At 33.6% G+C, this 22960-nt stretch overlaps 1 protein-coding gene across 2 annotated transcripts; it reads left to right on the forward strand.

Moving 5' to 3' along the window:
- The first annotated feature begins 18919 nt into the window (after positions 1 to 18919).
- On the forward strand, positions 18920 to 20556 carry LOC145055285 (transcription factor DIVARICATA-like). Of its 2 annotated transcripts, XM_079003585.1 has the most exons (3): positions 18920 to 19684; positions 19757 to 19870; positions 19966 to 20556. In XM_079003585.1, the coding sequence occupies exons 1-3, from the start codon at positions 19434 to 19436 to the stop codon at positions 20384 to 20386; spliced, it is 786 nt and encodes a 261-aa protein (XP_078859711.1). In that variant the 5' UTR covers positions 18920 to 19433; the 3' UTR covers positions 20387 to 20556. The 2 variants fall into 2 exon arrangements, with proteins under 2 accessions (XP_078859711.1, XP_078859710.1); XM_079003584.1 differs by having other exon boundaries at positions 19290 to 19870.
- The last annotated feature ends 2404 nt before the right edge of the window (positions 20557 to 22960 follow it).

A 22960-nucleotide genomic window follows, 5' to 3' on the forward strand; every position in this document is an offset into this window, starting at 1 on the left:
ATGCCTTACGATTCCAGAAACTCGCCACAACCCGAGACTTCCTCATGCCCGGCTCGTGGCCCACGAACCCTAATCATGGACCATCCGAATTAGGATGTTACATCAAGTCAAACAGATCTTTCAAGGGATCTTCATCCATCAAGAGAAATATACAACTGAGCTGTTGAAGAAACTTTCAATGGAAAATTGCTCCTCGGCAAAGGTCCCCATGGCCTTCGGGTAAAAAATCTTAGTTGAGCCTACTAGAGAGTCAGTTGATCATAAAATATACCGAGGAATGATTGTTTCATTTATGTACCTCACTACAAGCCGACCGGATATTATCTTCGCCATGGGTTTATGTGCTCGGTACGAGGCGGATCCCAAAGTATCCTACTTGACCGCAGTTAAGCAGATCTTTAGGTATCTTAAAAGGACTAAGGCCTTAGGTCTCTGGTATCTAGCAGGGAATTGCTTCAGTTTGTAGGCTTTCACTGATGCAGGCCATGCAGGAAACAAAATTGATAGAAAGAGCACCTCGGGAGGGTGTCAGTATCTTGGTGGATGATTGGTAAGTTGGTCTTCAAGGAAACATAATTGTGTTTCTCTCTCCACCGTAGAGGCAGAGTATATGGCCGCAACAAGTTGTTGTTCTCAAGTCTTCTGGATGAAAACTCAGGTTGTTCATCATAAATACAAATATTCTACGAAACATGTAAGAATAAGTTAGGAGACTCACCTGATACTGATGACAGATAAATCTTGCATCCAAACTGCCGAAACTAGACTCCGCCTAATAACACAATAATTAACCCTAATTAATAATTAAGGTTCATTACTAAACTCGTGATTCCAAAACCCACAGCTAAACCCCTTAAGGTAAAAAAGATTGTTTTCCCCTCCCATGGTCCAAAACCCTAAATCTTGACCAAAGGTCAAAAGTCAGAAAAGTCAACTGCCCAGCAAGTACGTTGGGCGTACTCTCTACCTACGCGGGGCGTACTCGAGATTCAGGTAGGATTAGGGTCTCACCAGGCTACGATGGGCATAACTAGTAGTATGCGGGGCGTTCGCCGTCTGACCCCAAAAACCACTCCAAAATGGTCTTAATCATTAATACATGCATCCAAACATAGATATGGCCCTCTTAGAACGTCTTAATCCATAAATTCTAAAACTTTAAGCCTTTACATGGCTGAAAAGAGCTTGAACTTTCAAACTCTAATTTAATCCACCCCCAACACCACCAAACTCTTGCATGGCTAGAGAGGGACCAATAAACAACCATTTTTATGAATCTACAAGACCTAACATGCCTGGAAGGACAACTAATATGCTTTGGAGTGCCCCATACTCATTAAGGTCCAAACTGGGACAACAAGCTCATGAAAACTCATTTATGGAGATAAAAAAGGAAACACGTCAAGGTATAGACTTTATACCTTCAAAAGATGCATAAGGAGGGGTAGTTTCTGGATCTATAAGCTTGCAAGCAGCACCTCCTTCTTCTTCAACAATAAGCACCGAAAATCACTAATAACCTCCAAACTCTCACAAACAAGGCTTAGACTCGAGATTAGGGTTTTTAAGAGAAGGTGGCTGATAAAGAATATCCAAGGGAGGCATGAGGCGGATTAAATAGGAGAGAAAACCCTTAAAATTAGGGTTTTAAGGCTGAGTTAGTACGCCCAACGTACCACATGTATGCCCAGCGTACTAGCATGGCTTTCGCGATCCATTCTTACGAGCACGTTGGGCGTACCCACATGTACGCCCAACGTACGGGATGAAATGCGAAACTCGACCACAAGGGACCAAATATGCCAACTTCAATTAGGTTGATGACTAAAATGGAAATACCTGATAATTGCATGTTACAAGGTGAACTCGGAGGCGCATCAATATGTAAAATTTTATAAAAAAACATTTTCGGTTAGAATCTGGTGTACCCAGATACTCATAGTTCTAGGAGATAGGGGTGAGCAAACCCAAACCAAGAAACCGACTAAAACCGACAAAACCGAAACCAAAAAAACCGAAACCGAAGCAAAACCGACGGTTAGGGTTTGAATTTTTTAAAAACTGAAAAATCAAGTTCGGTTTCGGTTTTTACCTAGAAACCGACCCATCCAACCCGGGAAACCGCCCATACTTAAAACCGACAAACCGCCCCAAGAAATCGACCCATCCAACACGAGAAACCGACCCATACTTGATTGTGTTTTGGTTGTAATTGACTATTTTGGGCTTTGGTTGTAACTTGTAATAGACTATTTGTTGTAAGACTCATATTTTTTGAAGTATTTAACATAAATTTGGTGTTTTTTGAAGTATTTAACTTGTTGCTTCATTTATGTAAAATGGGTTAAAACCCAAAACCCATGGGCTTAAACCCAGAACCCGTGAGTGTATGGGTTGAACCCAAGAAACCGAAAAACCGTCCAAACCGACCTCAGAACCCGAAAAACTGAACCGACCAGAAATCGATCCTAATGTGTTCTGAAAACCAGAAACCGATAATTTATAGGTTGGGTTGGGTTTGAGTCCAAAACCGACTCATGCACAACCCTATTAGGAGATTATCCTCCACATGATTGACTTTATGATATAGCTTCTGTTTATACCGTGATCCGGTTTACTATTTTTCAAAATTTGTATACAATCGAAAAAGAAAGATTTAAATACGAGAGGTTCATTTCCAATTTAAATAGTAGATTTGTTTGCCACCTGATTTTTGAGAGTTCTATCTTGTAGTTTTTCAAGGAAAAATCTGGAAAAAAAAAATCATTCCATAGAGCTTCTAATTTTTAGCTAAAACAAAAAATTTCAAATGCAAAAGCTAATTCAAATAATGTTTAACAAAATTTTTTTTTTATAATTTTGTAAATTTGTTTAATTACACTTTTTTAAAATTAATGGCATATTTTATATAAGTCAATTTATGTAATTTTATATATTTTAATTTTTTTTTAATTATTTTTACAGGACACTTATATATTCTAATAAAACTATAGTTTCCAACTTTCATATACGGGCAATCTGCTATCGGCTATCACCTTTTAACAACTAGTTTCTAAATATTTTTTCTTATCGCATCCAATATTTCTTTTGATGGACACAATAATAGTTAAACAAACTCTTAGACAAAATAAATAAATAACATAAAAGAAAAACGAAGAACCCTTCTTTTTATAAATGTTTGACCTAAAATTATTAATTATTAATTATTAACATAAAACAAACTCATATATATATATATATATATATATATATATATATATATATATATATATATATATATATATATAAAAGTAGATTCAATGGAAAATGAACAATTAGGGCAACATATGCTGGAACCAATGATCAAGTGACACGTGTACATTTCTTTATTCATAAGCAATCTAATTTGGAAGTTATTTATGTAGTTATTCCAAAATGATGTGTTGTCATGCTTTCATTGGTTCCAATATGTTGTCCTAATTGTTTATTTTCCATATAACTTTTTCATATATATATATATATATATATATATATATATATATATATATATATATTATGAGGAAAAAAAAACTCATCTGCAGTAAATATTCCAAAATATAACTCAACGATATTACATGCCATCAGCTTGACGAATCCCAATTTTATTCTAATGCAAAAGTCAAAGGGGGTTTTGGTTAGGGTGGGGGTATGGTACGGGGTACACCTTCCAATAAACATTGAATTTGAGATAACGTGTCAACCCGTGACTCGTTAAACCTTCGTAAATTGACCAAACTACCCTTCCCTTATTCCTTGACCATACTCCCATGCTTGCATTTGCAGGTGTCCTTTCATGGAAAAAAAAAAGAGAGAGAAGACAATCAATCTGACCCCAACCAACTAGAGTTGTGTACACTTTCTCCATTATTGAACCCAACCCTACTTAAGATGTGGACCATGGCCTCCGCCACCCACCAATGAGTGGTCCACAACCCGACATTATTAACCCTTTGAGACGATAACTATTCGTACTATATCTATATGACTACGTATAAAATCGGTGCATTGTATTATTCTATATTTCTATAAACCATACATATTTGTGTATATTGTTCGATACTAGCATTTTTAGATAATAACATAACACCATTGATTAGATTTTTGTTTTGAAGTTATGAGTTTAAAGCTCAAGAAGAAACGACCTTAAACTATTTGGGTTAATAACCCTTAAGTTTACTTAGGTTTTATGTCAACGGTTTTAAAATATGAGTCATGTAACATGTTCTTATATATTTTAACATGCATGAACCAAACTAATTAACATATTTTATTGTTAATTATAGGAGTTATGTATTTGCTAGCACGTTCTCAAAGCTAAAGTTTTAGGTTAACGAGCTCCTCTTATCTTGGAAAACATACCATTCGTTATTAGGTTCATGGTAAACTCTTAATATTTTTTTATAAGCTTCCATGTTTTTATCAATAAACTTCTAAATTAAATTATAGTAGGATTTAAATTATTATTATTTAATAATCTTGTAATGACATATTATATTTGGAAAGTGATCTATACACATCAACATTTTACCCTACATAACAATTTATGTTTGACAAAACTTCAAAAATGGTCCCTGTGGTTTTCAAAAATATCAAGTTTAGTCCCTAATTTACAAAAATCTCACCGATGGTCCCTGTGGTTTCAAAACTTTTAATGTTTAGTCCTTCCGTCTAACTCCATCAGCTTTCTACCGTTAAATGAGGGGCATTTTCGCCATTTCAATACGCAGGGACCATTTATGAGGTTTTCTCTATTTACAAAAAGAGAGAAAATATATAATTATTTAATTAAAGGGCCCTACTCTCTCTCTCTCTCTCTTCATTTGCTTTTCTTCTTCGTCTCTCTAAAAAAAACATTCAAGAAACACTTGATAGGTTCCTTTCTACCCCTCACAATTGAAGTCATAACTTAGTTTAGCCTCACCTGCATTTCTCTCTTCATCAGTTACCGACCAAATAGATTGAACCATTATAGCTGCCTTCAACCCCTTTTCTGCCTAGAAACTATAAGCACATCAAACCGCCGCTCAATCCACAAAGCTTGAAGAACATAAACTGCTGCCAAGATTTGAAGAAATCCAAACGACCTCTATCTGAATTTGTGAAGGCCTGAGAAAATTATTGTGAAGATCAAAGAGAATAATTGTGGATTACTTTTAAAAATTACTTGAAATTTTGGAGTTTCGTATCCATAAATTATGCAGTGTAACTTGCGATTTTCTGTTGACTAATCGTGACCCAAATGTTTCTTAATTGAAGATTTGGCTTTATGAGATGATACAACAATCTTCTGTGGACGATGCGATGGAATTGGCGGGACCTCCGGCGATGGTTGAGCCAATCACAAGGGGAGGGAGAGACACCAATTTATGGTGACAGGAAAACGGAAGGGCCCAAGCGGAAACAGTTGTTGATCAAGGGGGTGCACCATCGATGCTCAATCGGATTGAAGAATAAAGAAGAATGGAAGTGACAGCTGTCGTTGATTTCTTCTTTGACTTGGGCTGCTCTGACAATTCTCAATTGTCTTACTTCTGTCCGACGATGAAACTCGAAAGGAGGGGGCAGCTGCAGTCGCCGATCAAAGTAAGGTGTTTGGGGGTTGAGCTTCGACGGGAAAGGTGGAGAGGGGGTTAGATTAGAGGCGATAGTCCCATTATTCTGCTTCGTTTTTCCGGTGAGCCAAGGAAGAAAATAGGATTGGGGTTTTTAGCGGCTGTGAGGGGGTGTTTGGGTGGAGCCTCTTTGACATGAACAGTGGTGGAGAACGAGGGAGGCTGTTGCCTCTTCTTGACCAGAAATACAACCTCATGTAGAGGTTTCTTCCACCATGAGAGAGAGAGAGGGTGGGACCCTTTAATTAAATAATTATATATTTTTTCTTTTTTTTTAAATAGAGAAAACCTCATAAATGGTCCCTGTGTATTGAAAATGACGAAAATGCCCCTCACTTAACGGTAGAAAGCTGACGGAGTTAGACTGAAGGACTAAACATTAAAAGTTTTGAAACCACAGGGACCATCCGTGAGATTTTTGTAAATTAGGGACTAAACTTGATATTTTTGAAAACCACAGGGACCATTTTTGACAAAACTTCAAAAATGGTCCCTATGGTTTTCAAAAATAAGAAGTTTAGTCCCTAATTTATAAAAACCTCACAGATGGTCCCTGTGGTTTCAAAATTTTTAACAAATGGTCATTTTCGCTAACTCCGTCAACATTTAGTCGTTAAGTGACGAACATTTATGTCATTTCACAACCACATGGACCATTTATGAAGTTTTGCCTTAATTTTTTTTAAAAAGAAAAATAAACATAATTATTTAATATTAAAGCCCCCCCCCCACACACACACACACACATACTCTCTCTCTCTTTCTCTCTCTCTCCAACAACCCCACCCTTATTCCCTTCTTCCCCACTCTACCCCTTTCTCTCTGTTTTTCTCTTTTACATTCACAGGAAGAGCACCTACAACCTAAAATAAAAAGGGAAAATTCAATCCTCGTTATCATATAACATCACCTCCTCCACATTCGTCCATAATTTATGATCTTCATTATTGCATCATCGTAACCATATCTATTTGAAGTTTGTTGATTCTACAATAATTCTCAGATCTTATCATTGCATATTTGTGAATAAATTTGCTCGATTGAATGTATAATATGGTGGAACAGGGCAATGTTTTGGTTCTGTCATTTCACCAAACACTTTATATACATAGCTAGTTTGATAATTTATTATGAATGAATGCACAATGATTCATCCATACCTTGGTATATGAAATCCAACAAATAACAGGGGCATGTGCAGGGATGAGGGTATGAAATTAAGGAGATTAACAAACAAGTGCTTAGAAATGTGGTTGTTGAAACTGAGAAAGGATTCATCTATTTTGCGCGTGAAGCACTGAAACACATACCTAACATCTATTCAGTTGGTTCTTGTTGTCGGGTTGGGATCATATGGAATAAGAAATTGTTCGTAGCTAATTTGGGTGATTCCATAGCTGTTTTAGGGCGTGTGAATCCACGAAATTTAAGCAAAGTCATCGTCCAGCCACTTACAAACGATCATAATGCGAGCATGATGGAAGTGAGACGAGACTTGCAACTCGATCATCCAGAGGACCCCAACATTCTCGAGCGGCTTCTTCTCTCTCTTGGAGAACTGTTTGGACTCTTTAATTGGAGTGAGTTCGAAGATGTCGCGGAGGATGGAACTGAGAGGATCAGGAGAGAGCTAGAGCTTCCCACAAAGCTTTTGGCGATCCCTTTTCATTGCTTTTGTCTTCTTTGGCACCAGACTCACTGACGGGATTGCTATGGTGGTCGTCGATGACATTGTGGAGGGTTAGGAAATGTTACGACTTCCAGCGGTGATAAGGAGGTCATCGGACCTCCTACATGGGTTTCAGATTCTAACTCAAAGATAGTGGAGTTGAAGCCTTTGTGTGCGTCTCGATTCAGCTGGATTTGGGTGAAAATGGGGGGAGGAGGGTAGGTTCTAGTGTTTCATTGTATATATATGAGAGAGAGGGGGGGTGGGGCCCTTTAATATTAAATAATTATATTTATTTATTTTTTTTAAATTAAGGAAAACTTCATAAATGGTCCCTGTGGTTGTGAAATGACATAAATACCCTTCACGTAACGGCTAAATGTTAACGGAGTTAGCGAAAATGACAATTTGTTAAAAGTTTTGAAACCACAGAGACCATCAGTGAAGTTTTTATAAATTAGGGACTAAACTTCAAATTTTCAAAAACCACATGGACCATTTTGAAGTTTTGTCTATAATTTATATATATTATACAACCTTATAAAACATTAATTATTATGTATGACAAAAAAAAAAACTGATCATGATCTATTATTTTTTAGGTTAAAATATTTTTTTCCATTCCTCTAATTTTGTTGATGTAGCTTATTAGAAATTTATTATTTTCTTCCATCAATCATGTTAAAATATAAGAGGCAGTTTACAAAACCATGTAATATTAATTAGGTTTTTACCGCTTGATATATAGATTTTAGTCAAACGTTCTTTACGATGATGTTTTAGAACATTGGTAAGAGGATACACCATTATTAAACTTATTGTAGAATATCATTTCTTTAGTTTTTAATGGAATCACGAGGACGAGTGAGACACCCTACAATACTTAAATGATAGTATTGGAAAATATTATTAATGGGAAGAAATTGTTTCCACCAATCATGTTTCATAGTCATTGAAGTTGACCCATAACCTAAACCTTTTTTTTTTAAGTACACCAATTATTTCTTATTTAATATAAAGTGCACTAATCACTTTTGTATACCCAACTTAAACGCAAAATGGCCACACATCCTTTGGTAATATATTAAGAGGTTATAGTGTTATACAAAAAAGGTATTTGTGATGAAGGAAACAACTAACACATTATTTATTAAAGACAAAATTTCATAAATGGTCTCTGTGGTGTTAAAATCTGAAATTTAGTTTATAAATTTAAAAAACATCACATATGATCCATGTGGTTTTAAAACTTTTAACAAATGATCATTTTAGTTGACGCGGTCATCTTTTAGCTCTTAATAGAATGACATTTTCGTCATTTCACAAAACAGAGACCATTATGAAGTTTTTTGATATATATATATATATATATATATATATATATATATATATATATATATATATATATATATATAATTTCTCTCTCAAACACACATTCATGTATGGAGATGAATCAGTAGTACAAAATTTCTTTTTGTTGGAGAGATGAATTTGATGCTTCCTTTTGATAGGTTGCTCTTTTCTTCTATTCAAGCATGAATCGTTCTTCTTGCCTATTTTTCTATGATTTCCCATCTTTTTTTTCTTTTTTTTTCCATTATTTGTAAAACCCCTATCTTGATTCCTGTTTCTTTTGTTCTGAATTGATGTTAAAGCAAATAGGTTCTGGTTATGAATTTAGTTATAAATTTGGGAACTTACTTTATCTGCATAAAAACCATAAGACCCACATAAAAGAACAATTTTGAAGTTCTTTTTCATCTGTAGTGTCGGCTTTACGATATTTCTTGACTATTCTTGTTCTTTCCTTTTTCAATCGAATTTAGATACAATAAAATAAAAGCAGTTCTTTGATGCTTCAACGTCACTAAGCACATGCTTTTAATCAAATAATCAAGAGGCTTACTTTGAAGTTCTAAAGAGAGAAAGATAGAGGAGAGTTCTTGTGACTGGTTTAAGACAGCACAAGAAGACCGAAGATAATATGTAGCAAATGATATCCATTGACGATCATCCACCACCAGATCCTTCATCATCTGACTATCATAATCATCATTAACAAGTTTATCATTATCTCAAGATCAATAATGGTGAGCGAGCTTCTACTTTAGTTTCTGACATAAATCTATTGAAGCATACAAATGTAAATCTTGGTTCTTGAGTAGAATCTATATATCCCAAATAGTTGTTTCTGAACAGTTTTTGGGTGTATGTGCTCGAAAGGAATTTCAGCAAATGAGTATGTAGAGAAAGAATCAAAGAGATCATCTAAACTTTTTCTCTATTCTACAAGAAGGGATGAAGTTGCAATGGAGTTTGATAATGGCGGCAATGAAGCTACTACTAGGCTTAGTTCAGAAGGTAACATAGAACATGTATAGACTTTTTTATTTTATTTTTTTCTAATATCCATTTTTCATTTTTGGATTTCAGAATTTCAACAAATGGGTTGTGTTTGTGGCAAACTTTCTGTGACATCCCATAATTTAGGTCAGACTGTGAAAATTTAATTTACAATAAATCTCTTTGTAATTTGACTCGTTTAGTTTTAGTGCATCTAATGTAAAATAAATGAGTTCATTTCAAATATTATAAGATACCAGATGATATTTTACTTCAAAATGTGTAAACTGTCAAATGAATCAAACAGTTCAAACTGCAACTGTCACACCCCGAAACCCAAGGCGGAAACGTTCTGGGGCGGAGGTGACTTCATGTTAAGTATCATAACCAATGTACATAGTAAGCGAAGTAAACAACTATTACATTACATAATAGAATTTACATTTGTTTAAAAGTAAAGTATTACAAGTGTTATACATATGTATATATGAACAAAAGTAAAGACGTGTCTTCTACGAACTCCATCTTCACCAAAAGGATTATTGAGTACCTGTCTAATGCGAACCTGAGAATACAAACAGTTTGAAAATCAGCATAAAGCTGGTGAGTTCATAAGTGTTTTGTTTTCTGAAAATGAACATGTTTCCTTTAGTTTTCTGAAAAAATTGTTATCCAAGAAAATCCCATATTTTCTTATTAAGACAGTTTAATACGTATAACTTTAGACTGAAAATCATGGGAATACCATCCCGTATCATAGTAGGTAGTTTTAATACACAAAACTATAGATTGAAAACCATGGGAATACCATCCCGTAATAGATCAAAGTTAGATATAACAATCCGTGAATAAACTTATACTAATACGTATTGTGAGTCGGGTAACCATGCTAATATGACAATGAGACCTCCTTGACGTTCTTCAGGCATCCGACGATATCCAGAATTTGTTACCCCAGGCGTGCCCGCCTAACTGTAGCTAGCAGTTAAGGTGTGGGATTGTCAGTCCCGAATAGATCTATTCACAAATTCCACGCTCTCCCTCTAGGAGACTCTGGTTACACTTCCGGGGAGGATTTACTGATAACCCAAAGGGTTCAATGAAGACGAATCTCACAAGCTAGTATTAAATTATTCACGGTATACTCGGTCGTTATCAAACATAATAATCATTTCGAAACATAATAACGTATAAATAGTTGAACACAAAGAAATCATCTGGCATAATACTTTACAATAAACAGAGATAAACTGAATCAGACATAGTTTATCTATTGACGTTGCATGAAATCCAAATTCATAAAACGAGAACTGAAGATCCCAAATTATTCCCATAATAATTTGATTAGTTTGATTGTTTCCTTTACTGAAATCCATGTGGTTATATTCGATAAAACATCCCTTATGCTCCGCATAATACATAAGGGGTAAAGATATCTAAAAGTTTGCCAGATATTTATAGAATTACATCAGTTTTAAGTTTCGAAAACATTTATAGTTTGCTTGTATTCCCCCCCCCCCCCCCCCCCCGAAAACATTGAAAAACACTAAAAAAGGCGTAGGGGTATGAACTCACTAGTTGAGAAACGAGTCGATTTGGATGCTAAGTGTCAGTTCGGGGCTTAATAATGTGCGAGGTTCCTATGTAATATGAAATGATACATAATTGTATCTAATTAGAATTTGAACCACTAATTAGATATGAAAATACACTCCAAGGCGCGAAAACACTTCAAATCAAGTGTTTGGAGTGACCCGGGTGGCATCTACAGACGCATAGGGCATAGATATGGAGTTTGCTCCTCAAGAGTAAACTCATTGAAGAGATTACGGCCCTAAGACCATGTCTCCATGAGTTTACAGCCGTAAACTCATGGGTGGTGGGTGCTAGGTTGCTAAATGGCCTTATATCACTTGGGGAAATTTTGCTAAGATCAAATCTAGGGCATAGAAATGGATTAAACCACCAAAGGGACTACCAAATGGAGTTTACGGTCGTAAGCTCCTATATACTCATTCCTTTCATGATTTGGTGGCCCTAGATTAATCATATGTGATTCTAAGTCATTTTACAAGCCATAGAATGGATTTAGGGCATCATTTAACTAAGGTATAGGAGTTTACGGCCCAGGAACCTATCCTTGGGGGGTTTATGGCCGTAAGCTCCAATAGGAGTGGTTTTTATCAAGTTTAAGGCCCCTAACTCGTTTGTGGTTGCTTCTAGACTTTATTCCAAGGCTTACAAGATGTTTAAATGGCTTCTTAACACTTTAAAATGAGTTTACTGCCCATGAATTGGTGTTTACGCTCCAAGAATGTTCTTGGGCCGTAAAATATCATTTACCCCCTAAATGATGAGTTCAAGGTGTTCCAAGTCCATTTCATTAAGTCCTTATGTCATTTCTAAGCTCCATGAGTGGTTTGAGAGGGTTTTTGGGCTCCAAAACCCATTTTATATGTGTTCACGGCCCACGAGTGTTCCAGGGCCGTAAACACATGTTTATGGTCCTAAATCATAGAATAAACATGAATTTGAAGGTTGAAGAGATTATACAATGAGTTAGGATGGTTACCTTGATGATTTGGAGCTTGAATTGGATGATTTTGGACCAAGGATTGAATTGTAGAGAGAGTAGTGAGAGAGGGTGAAAAAGCTTCAAAATGAAGTCAATTGAGCTTTATATATGGTTCAAGTTTTGGACACAGTGGAATTGTACCCGATACTGACGTTATACGATGCTTTTGGTCGCACCCGATAAAGTTGTCGTAACTCGATATGGTCGAAACTGAAATTTTTCTAATTGATAATTTGGAATATCATCTTGTGTTATTAACGTGTTTGAACACCCATTAAGTCATAATAAACGAATCAAATTTAATGACTTAATTTAATAACGAAACGGAAACAATTCGAAAACGACGAATTTTATTGACGGAACGGGTTACAATGACGGAAAGAATTTCGGGTTGTCACATTATCCCCCCGTTAGAGGGAATTTTGTCCCGAAATTCAACATTAAGATACAAATCATGGATTTGGAAATAGATGCGGATACTTCTGTTTCATCGAGTCTTCGCGCTCCCAAGTCAATACCGGTCCCCGCTTGGCATTCCAGCGAACCTTCACTATCGGGATGCGGCTTTGCCTCGTACGCTTGATCTCTCGATCCATGATTTCTATAGGTTCCTCCAAAAAGTTCAAGTTTTCGTTCATTTCGATCTCTTCAAGAGGAATTACTAGGGTTTCATCGGATAAACACTTCTTAAGATTCGAGACGTGGAATACATGATGGATGTTACTAAGTTCTTGGGGTAATCGGAGTTTATAGGCTATAGGACCGATCCTGGCGAGGATCTCGAAAGGTCCAATGTACCTCGGGTTAAGTTTCCCGCGCTTCCTAAAGCTTACCATGCCTTTCCAAGGGGAAACCTTCAACAAGACACGGTCTCCAACCTGGAATTCCAGAGGTTTCCATCGTATATCGGCGTAACTCTTTTGTCGGTCTCGTGAGGCTTTCAATCGTTCTCGGATTTGGATGATTTTCTCTGTGGTTTCACGGATGATTCCGGGACCAGTGAGAGCACTTTCGGGGAATCGAATCTTGGCTAGTTGTGTGTCCCCTACCTCGGCCAGCACAGAGGGGATCTACACTTGTGACCGTAGAGGGCCTCGAACGGAGCAGCCTTGATGCTGGAATGGTAACTGTTGTTATATGAGAACTCTATCAAAGGAAAATATGTGTCCCACGACTTTCCGAAATCGATGACACATGCTCTAAGCATGTCTTCCAGGGTTTGGATAGTTCTCTCACTCTGTCCATCAGTCTGAGGATGATAAGCCGTACTCATATCCAGTTTAGTTCCAAGAGCTTTCTGAAGAGACTGCCAAAATCTGGAGGTAAACCTGCTATCTCGATCAGAGATAATGGACGCAGGTATACCATGCAGTCGAACTACCTCTTGGATGTAGATTCGCGTGAGTCTCCCCATCTTGAATGATTCTTTGATCGGAATGAAGTGAGCGGATTTTGTCAAACGATCGACGATTACCCAAATGGTATCGTACCCACTCGGAGATTTGGGTAACTTGTTGATGAAATCCATGGTAATCATCTCCCATTTCCATTCAGGTATCTCGGGCTGCTGGAGCAGTCACGAGGGCTTCTGATACTCAACTTTTACCTTGGCGCAAGTCAGACACTTGCCCACAAAAGTAGCAATCTCGGCTTTCATGTTTGGCCCTAGATTAATCATATGTGATTCTAAGTCATTTTACAAGCCATAGAATGGATTTAGGGCATCATTTGACTAAGGTATAGGAGTTTACGGTCCAGGAACCTATCCTTGGGGGGTTTACGACCGTAAGCTCCTATATGAGTGGTTTTTATCAAGTTTAAGGCCCCTAACTCATTTGTGGTTGCTTCTAGACTTTATTCCAAGGCTTATGAGGTGTTTAAGTGGCATCGTAACACTTTAAAATGAGTTTACTGCCCATGAATTGGTGTTTACGGTCCAAGCATGTTCTTGGGCCGTAAACTCTCATTTACCTCCTAAATGATGTGTTCAAGGTGTTCCAAGTCCATTCCATTAAGTCCTTATGTCATTTCTAAGCTCCATGAGTGGTTGGAGAGGGTTTTTGGGCTCCAAAACCCATTTTATATGTGTTCACGGCCCATGAGTGTTCCAGGGCCGTAAACACATGTTTATGGTCCTAAATCATAGATTATACACAAATTTGAAGGTTGAAGAGATTATACAATGAGTTAGGATGGTTACCTTGATGATTTGGAGCTTGAATTGGATGATTTTGGACCAAGGATTGAATTGTAGAGAGAGAGTAGTGAGACAGGGTGCAAAAGCTTCAAAATGGAGTTAATTGAGCTTTATATATGGTTCAAGTTTTGGACACGGTGGAATTCTACCCGATACTGACGTTATACGATGTTTTTGGTCGCACCCGATAAAGTTGTCGTAACTTTATATGGTCGAAACTGAAATTTTTCTAATTGATAATTTGGAATATCATCTTGTGTTATTAACGTGTTTGAATACCCATTAAGTCATAATAAACGACTCAAATTTAATGACTTAATTTAATAACGAAACGGAAACAATTCGAAAACGACGAATTTTATTGACGGAACGGGTTACAATGACGGAAAGAATTTCGGGTTGTCACAGCAACCCTAATTAATGCATCTGAAAAACTAAAAATTCTTATTAAGCATCAAAATAATAAGCGTCATACTTTGGAAACATAGAAATTTCATATAAATGCAGAATAAATATGGTATAATAGTTAAAATATCTGGTTGAAACAGTTGAGAAAATAAACCAATTAAGATACACCAATTTTGTAGATAACGAACTAAATATGTATTAAATATAGTATAATCGTATTGTATTATAATTGTATAATTCATGTACTATTATGATATTATGATTTTTTCCAACAAATCAATAAGTACATATATGAGAATAAAAAATCATGAATATATACAACAAACGATTCCTTGGTAATTAAAGTGACCATCGGACCCTCGTGTTAACGAGATCACATTAGCTTAGTTGACTGTTCACTTCACACTTCTAAACTCATTTTAAAGTTGCAGTTTATTTCACCGTGCACTTTACACCTCTAAACTCATTTTAAAGTCGCGTATTTAATGAAAAATACGATTATAATATAACTAATACATATTTATACATAATATTATGGTTTGAATATAAAAATCATTGTATTTATATAAAAAAAATATAGTTCTTAAATGAAATATATATATATATATATATATATATATATATATATATATATATATATGGTTTTAAATGGAACAAAAAAAATTTATTTATATGGTTTTAAATGAAAATTTGTCAATATTGAATAAAATTAAAAAAATTATGTTCAATTAAAACAAAAAATAAAGTGTTAAAATTGAAAAAAATAAAATAAACCATAAGTCTAAATATTATAAAAATATTTCATGTGCTTCATAAAACTACATAATTAATCCATAAAACTAGATAAAAAATATTTCTAATAACAAATTTATAGAAATGTTTCTTAAATAAGAAAAATAAGAAAAATTGTATGAAAAATATAAAATTAACAAACGCAATCCAAACTGCGAACCAGCCCACTAATTTTATTTTATTTTTTATATTAGATTTGTTCATATAATTTCATATTAAAAAACCTGTTGGGAACACATCGACCTTGGTGTGGTCATTTATAAAAACTAACTCATGCTAAAAATATGGTAAACAAACATTTCATGATCACATGTTTCACTTGTCATTTGTCACCGATCAATTATATATTATAAAACATCAATGATCAATAAAGTATGTACAAATTTAATTTTAAACTCAAGTATTTGAATATTTTTATTACATGTTTTATTTGTTAGTTAAAGCATGTATAGATTTTAAACCTAAGAACTTCAATATTTTTATTACATGTTTCACATGTTAATTGTTACTTGTTAGTATAATTCTAAAGGCGCACCAATGCTTCTCATGACATGACACGCGGTGTAACCGTCTCGAAAACGTTCAAGACGGGTTTGTTAAGTGTGTCGTCCAAATAACGTGTCAAGGTGTGCATTGTCGTATTATGACACGAGTTTTTTTTCCTGATCGGATATGAAACAATTGAGTTTTTGTTAACTTAATATATATATATATATATATATATATATATATATATATATATATATATATATATATATATATAGAGAGAGAGAGAGAGAGAGAGAGAGAGTTAGGTTCATATATAAACACTATATATTGTGTGATAGTATAACCAATTTTTGACGAATCATTTAAAAAAAGTATGATACTAATTAACATATAAATCAATAAATGCATTTTCAGTTATAATCTTATAATTATTGTAATTCATTTCATTTAACTTCACTCATATAATTTTGGTAAGTAGTTTAAATTGAATTCTTTAATATATGTATCAAGAAAGTTGGTGACTAAAACTCAGATATAATGCCGAATCAAATGCTCATTCTTTCAGAATTCATATAAAGAATATATTAGTTTATTGCATATACATACTGTAACATATTTTTATTTGTAAAAATAATATTTTCCTATTCTTCAAAAATTTTGAGTTGGTCTATAGTTTTGGTGAATTTATATAAAAAGAATATTACATATACTTTAAAAAAATATGTTATAAAATATTAATGGAACGTTTTTAAAGAATGATTTTTTTTTTCACATATCTCACTAGTTTTATGACAGGAGTTAACAAATATTTATTAGTCAATGCATTCTTAAAGAATGAAATAAGTTTCAAGTAAATTCTTGATTTTTAAATAATCAAACCATCAAATTCTTTAATTTTATACTTTCTAAACATTGTATAAAAACATTTTGTTAATAGTTTTTAAAACTAATAGTGAAACCGTCTAATTATTATCGAAAGAAATATGTTATCAAACTAAGTAATTTTTAAAGAATGAAATTTATTTTGTTTTTTGTGATTATCGTGTAAAAAAATATTGCACATTTTTCAATACGTGATTTTCTGTGATTTGATTTTAAAAATAATAATATGGATTTTGTTAATATATTTGACTTAGTTTCTTAAAATATATTTACTTCTCTTTTATCTCATTTAATAAAATGTCATAATTACTCTTTAATAACCTTAGAATTAATTGATTGTAATTATATAGTAATTGTTATCCTACATTAATACAATGCACCCTAAAATCATAGTCATTAATTTTTTTTAATCCAATGATCATAATTTGGTCACATATTCACACAATATTTAAAATTCACATTTAATCCTAACCCTATATATATATATATATATATATATATATATATATATATATATATATATATATATATATATATATATATATATAACTTTTTAGGCTTTAGGTTTTTGCCACCAATCTTTGGTGCATTTAACACTTTTAGCCCTTAAATTCAATACTTTTACCTTTTTGGGTTTTCGTTAAATTTTTCTACCTTTTTGTTTTTGCAACAAATCTTTAGTGATTTTGACACTTTTAGTTCTTGCGGTCAAAAGTTTTATATTTTTGATGTTTTTGCCATAAATCTTTAATGAATTTGATATTTTTCGTCGCTGTATTAAAAACTTTTACATTTTGATATAAAAAAAAAAAAAAACTCATTTTGAATTTTGTCAACCGTATTTTCCTAACTTTGGCAACTTTAACATTATTGCCACAACATTTTTTTAATTTTCTCCAGTAGTGTCAATTCTTTTTGTTGTACACTTTTGACATCTAATTTTAGGGACTGTCGACTTTCGATCCCCTATTTGTGGTCATTTTCAATTTCAGCACATCTCTTTTAAAGTTTGCCGATTTTTCCTATATTACCCCAAAAGCGGCATAGTCGCAGGCTGTTTCCTAGTTGATATTAAGTGTTGATATAACAGTTCTAAAAACTTGAGATATTTGATATAATTCTATAATTTTTTTTTATGTTTACAAAATTATCACATTTTGAAAAATATCATAGCTTGCCAAGGCATAAGTTTGACCTTGTCAATGTGCCACATTGGTTGTTAGTGAATCATTTATCTTTTTTAGAACTTAAACCAAATTAAATGAATTCTCATTTTCAAATACTTGCGTTTTTTTGTGGTTGTTTTATTATATAGTTTAATGAGGGTGTTGTAATCTTATTGACACTTTTATAAAAAAGTTAACCTATAATTAAATACTTATAATTATTTTTTTCGAAAAACAATACAATTTCAGTCAAAAAAAAGTATTTCAAAATTTAATTAAAGTATCTATATGCTAAAATTAGATGTCTTTTTAGTTAACCCGTTTATAAAAAATGATGATTATTATTATATTGATGAAAATAATTAGGTTTGAATAAACAAGTAAATAAAACTACACATAAAAAATTACTTCACTTTACATAATTTTAAATTATTATAATTTAATTTTCAAACACAATAATTATTCTGAAAGCGAAATTCCAAACACTTGTTAAATATTATTTTACAAAAAAATAATCTTTAAATAAGGGAAAGAGTGCACATTAAAATAGTGCTATTTCTTTTTAAATTGCAGTGCCCACAGCACCATCTCCTCCAATCATCATCCACCACCTTCTCCTTTTCTTTCTCTCTCTCGTTTGGTATTCCTGCTTTTCCCTTCTCAAATTCATCATCTTTTTTCTGTTTTCCCTAAAGAAAAGGGCAGAAATCGTCCTCAAGCAACCCTTTTTCTCCTCCACATAACCCAAAGATCCAAGAATTCAACACATAATCTTTCCTATTTTAGAGAGAGAAGGTTTTTTTTGTGTATTTTCTTTACCATTTTAAGCTTTTTAGGAAACCCCCTTTGCATACACACCACTCTGACTTCTCATTTTTTAACTACCAACTGCCTTTTTCCCCTTTGCTAAACGATATGTCCAGAACTTCCCTGTTTTCCAATTTTAGAAATCATCCCCCAATTTCTGTTATCAGTTCAGACTTCAGATCATGTTCAATGTTTCTAGGGTTTTCTTGATGTTTATCAATCTAATTTCGGGAATATATTGTGGTTAAGTTTCAAAAAGGTGTGTCTTTTAAAGATTCCTCAGTTATTGGGTGGTTGGCCATAGTAAACAGAAAAAAAAACTATTCGGATTCCTTTAAAATGCGTCTTGATTTTTAACCTTCTGTTACATAACCTTCCTACATTTGCTCCCCTGTTTTTTCTCTGCTACTAATTTTCTAATATAAACTTCTAAAAATCCTATCTTGATTGTTCGGGGTGCTTTAATTAAGTTTCAATGAAGTGGGAAACAGATATCCTTTCGAATTCGTCTAGTTGGATGATGGAAGAGAGCTTAAAGAGCAGAATATGGACTCCTCTTGAGAACAAATTGTTCGAGAATGCGCTTGCAAAGTTTGATAAAGACACCCCTGATCGGTGGCAGAGGGTGGCGGAGATGGTCCCGGGGAAGACGGTGGCGGATGTGATGCGACAGTATAAGGAATTGGAAGATGATGTGAGCAGTATTGAAGCAGGGCTATATCCCAAGTATGGGTATAATAATAACACTTGTCCTTTTACTTTAGAATGGGGGAATAATCATGGTTTGAATACGTCCAGGTCTCCGCCGTATGGCGGCGGAGGAAAGAGGTCTCCGGTGGATGTGGTCGCTGCCGGTCGTCCTGTTGAACAAGAAAGGAAAAAGGGAGTTCCGTGGACAGAAGAAGAGCATAAGTAAGTCTACCCATTTTAGATTTCTTTGCTTTTTGCAATTTCTTGATTAATTTGATTGTAATCTGAAATGAGTATTTGGGAATTTGTTCACACAGATTGTTTCTATTGGGGCTAAAGAAGTATGGAAAAGGAGATTGGAGAAATATATCAAGAAATTACGTTGTGACAAGAACACCAACCCAAGTTGCAAGCCATGCTCAGAAGTATTTCATCCGGCAACTTTCCGGTGGGAAAGATAAGAGAAGAGCAAGCATTCATGATATAACAACAGTGAACGTTAATGAAAATCAAAACTCCTTGCCAAAAAATAAAAGAACATCACCGGAGCAATGTAAGTTTCAGTGGAGCCACCCCGGTGGTGGTGGTGGTGATGCAGCCATGGCATTCGACCAAACAAATGGGAGCATGTTTATGTCTCCGAGATACAAAGGTAATGGTGGTTTACATGAATTTTATGGTGGATCTCAGAGCATGGTTTTTCAGATGCAACCTGCGATGCATTACCCTCATGGATGAGCCAACATTTTCGTTTGATGACATATGTAGTGATTATTGAAAATGATTGTTTTTCTTTTTTGTTTGATTTAAGCAGAGTTTGTTACGTTGTTTATATGTTTTCTTTTTTGTGTTTTTTGGTCACTCTCTTGTTGTGTTATCTATAATATGAATATTGTAGTTGTTTAGCATCTTAGTCTTGGACCGATTTGATCCCTTGTCAAGTTAGGTGGGGTATGCCGAGGGTAATTACGTCTTTTAAATAAGACACAAGATCAATAACGAGTCTGTTCCATGTTGTTTCATCTCTTGGATGAGAAAAAATTACAACTGTTGACTAATTGACATTAGAAATGGATGCCAAATACAATATAAGGTTCTCACGTGGAGTTGTCTTTGTTAACAAACATACATTATGTATTGTTTACCATACATACATGGTTTACATGACATTAAAAAGAAAAAGGACCTCATAAACATCAATAGAACTTTTCCGTTAGAGTTGTATTAGATACTCTTTATCGCATAACAAACAAATACACTTTGTATTGCGTTTAATCTATATTATACTAAGATTTGACTATATTTGTGTCAATGAGACAAAAGTTACAACGTTTTATTCTCATCTAAAAGTAAAAAGGTAGGTGGAATAGACACACGGTGTAAAAGATATGAATGGTCTTGTAAACCTGGTTATAAAAAATTTGTCATAAAAGTTTGTCTAGTATTATCATGTCTCGTATAACAAATGCAACCCTATAAACAGTTTAGTGTGACAAGAAAATGATGGTTGCACTACTATACATCCATTGTTACACATCAACTTGAGTATCATTCCAAGATGCAATACACTTGATGTGGAAATCAATGTAGCCGATCCTTCCTGGTTTGCTAGTCACACCCGAATCTAAATCCCACTAGCACATGAAGCATCTTATGCTTCAAGAGCAAGACCACACATACCTTCTACATTTCCTTTATCTTGATGAAAATCTTTCTCAAGTAATTGCCTTTTAAGATCCTATTTCCTCAATGATTAAACATAAAAGCACAATTTCCTTGTACAAAGTAAGATTCATCACACTAAGCATATCTTTATTTTCTAGGCTAAATTTATATGCTTTGACTCTTATTTTTCGATTTTCAGCCGTACATCATAAACTCTACCTAGGAGTGAATATCTATTAGAGGTTCAAATATTTGGAATTGGGGTTTTTATCGTTAGTAGTTTACCATCACATTTATCTATTTATTTGTATATTTATGACATAAGTTTACAAACTTGCAATTTATGATAAAATTGTCGAAATGAGATTTTAGTGACACGATGATATGTTTGGTCTATGTAAGCATCATGCGATTGTGACTTCGGCCTACTGTATTTGTTATTTAACAAAAGCAAACTTTTTTTTTTTTTATTTTATGTTTGGATATCATGTCTCTTTTTCAGTTTTGGTCTTTGGGGTTCTATTTCATAAGATAAGAACTAATATAATGAAATCCATATAATGAAGATGCTAAACAAATGGAATATTTGACTTTGGAAATGTTACCCGGTATGTGTGAATAGATTCCGATGGTCTATCTTCAATATTATAAATCTCAAGCGACATATCTTTCTTGTCTTTTGAAAAAAAATGCAAAATAAGTACAAGCATAATACACTCATTTACTTGCATGACTTTTTTTTTTCAAAACAAAACATGATGAGTTTAATGCTAACTATCCTATGCATGGCAGAATGAATATGTATGAATATCTTAAACTTTACTTAGGTGGTGTTTGTTTTTTTAGAAGCTCTTCTTGACCTCTTATGTATGCGCCGCGCAGACGTTTAGTCTCGCAGACTGTTTGTTTTTAGAAGATCGCAGATCTAAAAATATCTGCGTGTCCTCTTCTTGACGCAGAAATGGACCTATGTCTTCCAACATCTTCTACTCTTTTCTTACCTCTTCCACAATTTATATATAACTTTTAATAAAGAAAATATTTTTCTTTTGTAATTATTAGTGTTGTTTTTCATTTTTTTACTTTTGCCCCCCTTTTGTTATATAATTATTTATTTCTTTTTTATTGTATATTTATTGTTTTTTTATATCATAATTATGTATTAACCAAAATGTTTATGTATATGATTATATACATGCTTTTATATTCAGAAAACATATTATTCCAAATAATTTTGACATAATTTTGTAGATATTTTTATTTTTTGCACGTTTACATTTAAGGTAAACCTGGTAAGTTTTTTATATCATTTAATATAAAAACAATATCATCGATTAATTAGTTCATATATATATATATATATATATATATATATATATATATATATATATATATATATATATATATATATATATATATATATATATGGGTAAATTACACGAATCGTCCCTCGTCCAGGTGCCAAAAGGCATGTTCAGTCCCTATTTTAAAAAATTAACTCGGATCGTCCCTCGTTAGTTTTAAACTTACACGCTTCATCCCTCCGGATATAAAAAGACCATTTTGCCCTTATTTATTTCCTTTTTGATTTATTTTTTTAATTATTTGTTATTTATTAATTATATGTTGCTTTATTTATTATAAAAT

The sequence above is a fragment of the Lactuca serriola genome, chromosome 5, assembly GCF_051521515.1.
Source record: "Lactuca serriola cultivar US96UC23 chromosome 5, Lser_US96UC23_V15, whole genome shotgun sequence".
Taxonomy (NCBI): Eukaryota; Viridiplantae; Streptophyta; class Magnoliopsida; order Asterales; family Asteraceae; genus Lactuca; species Lactuca serriola.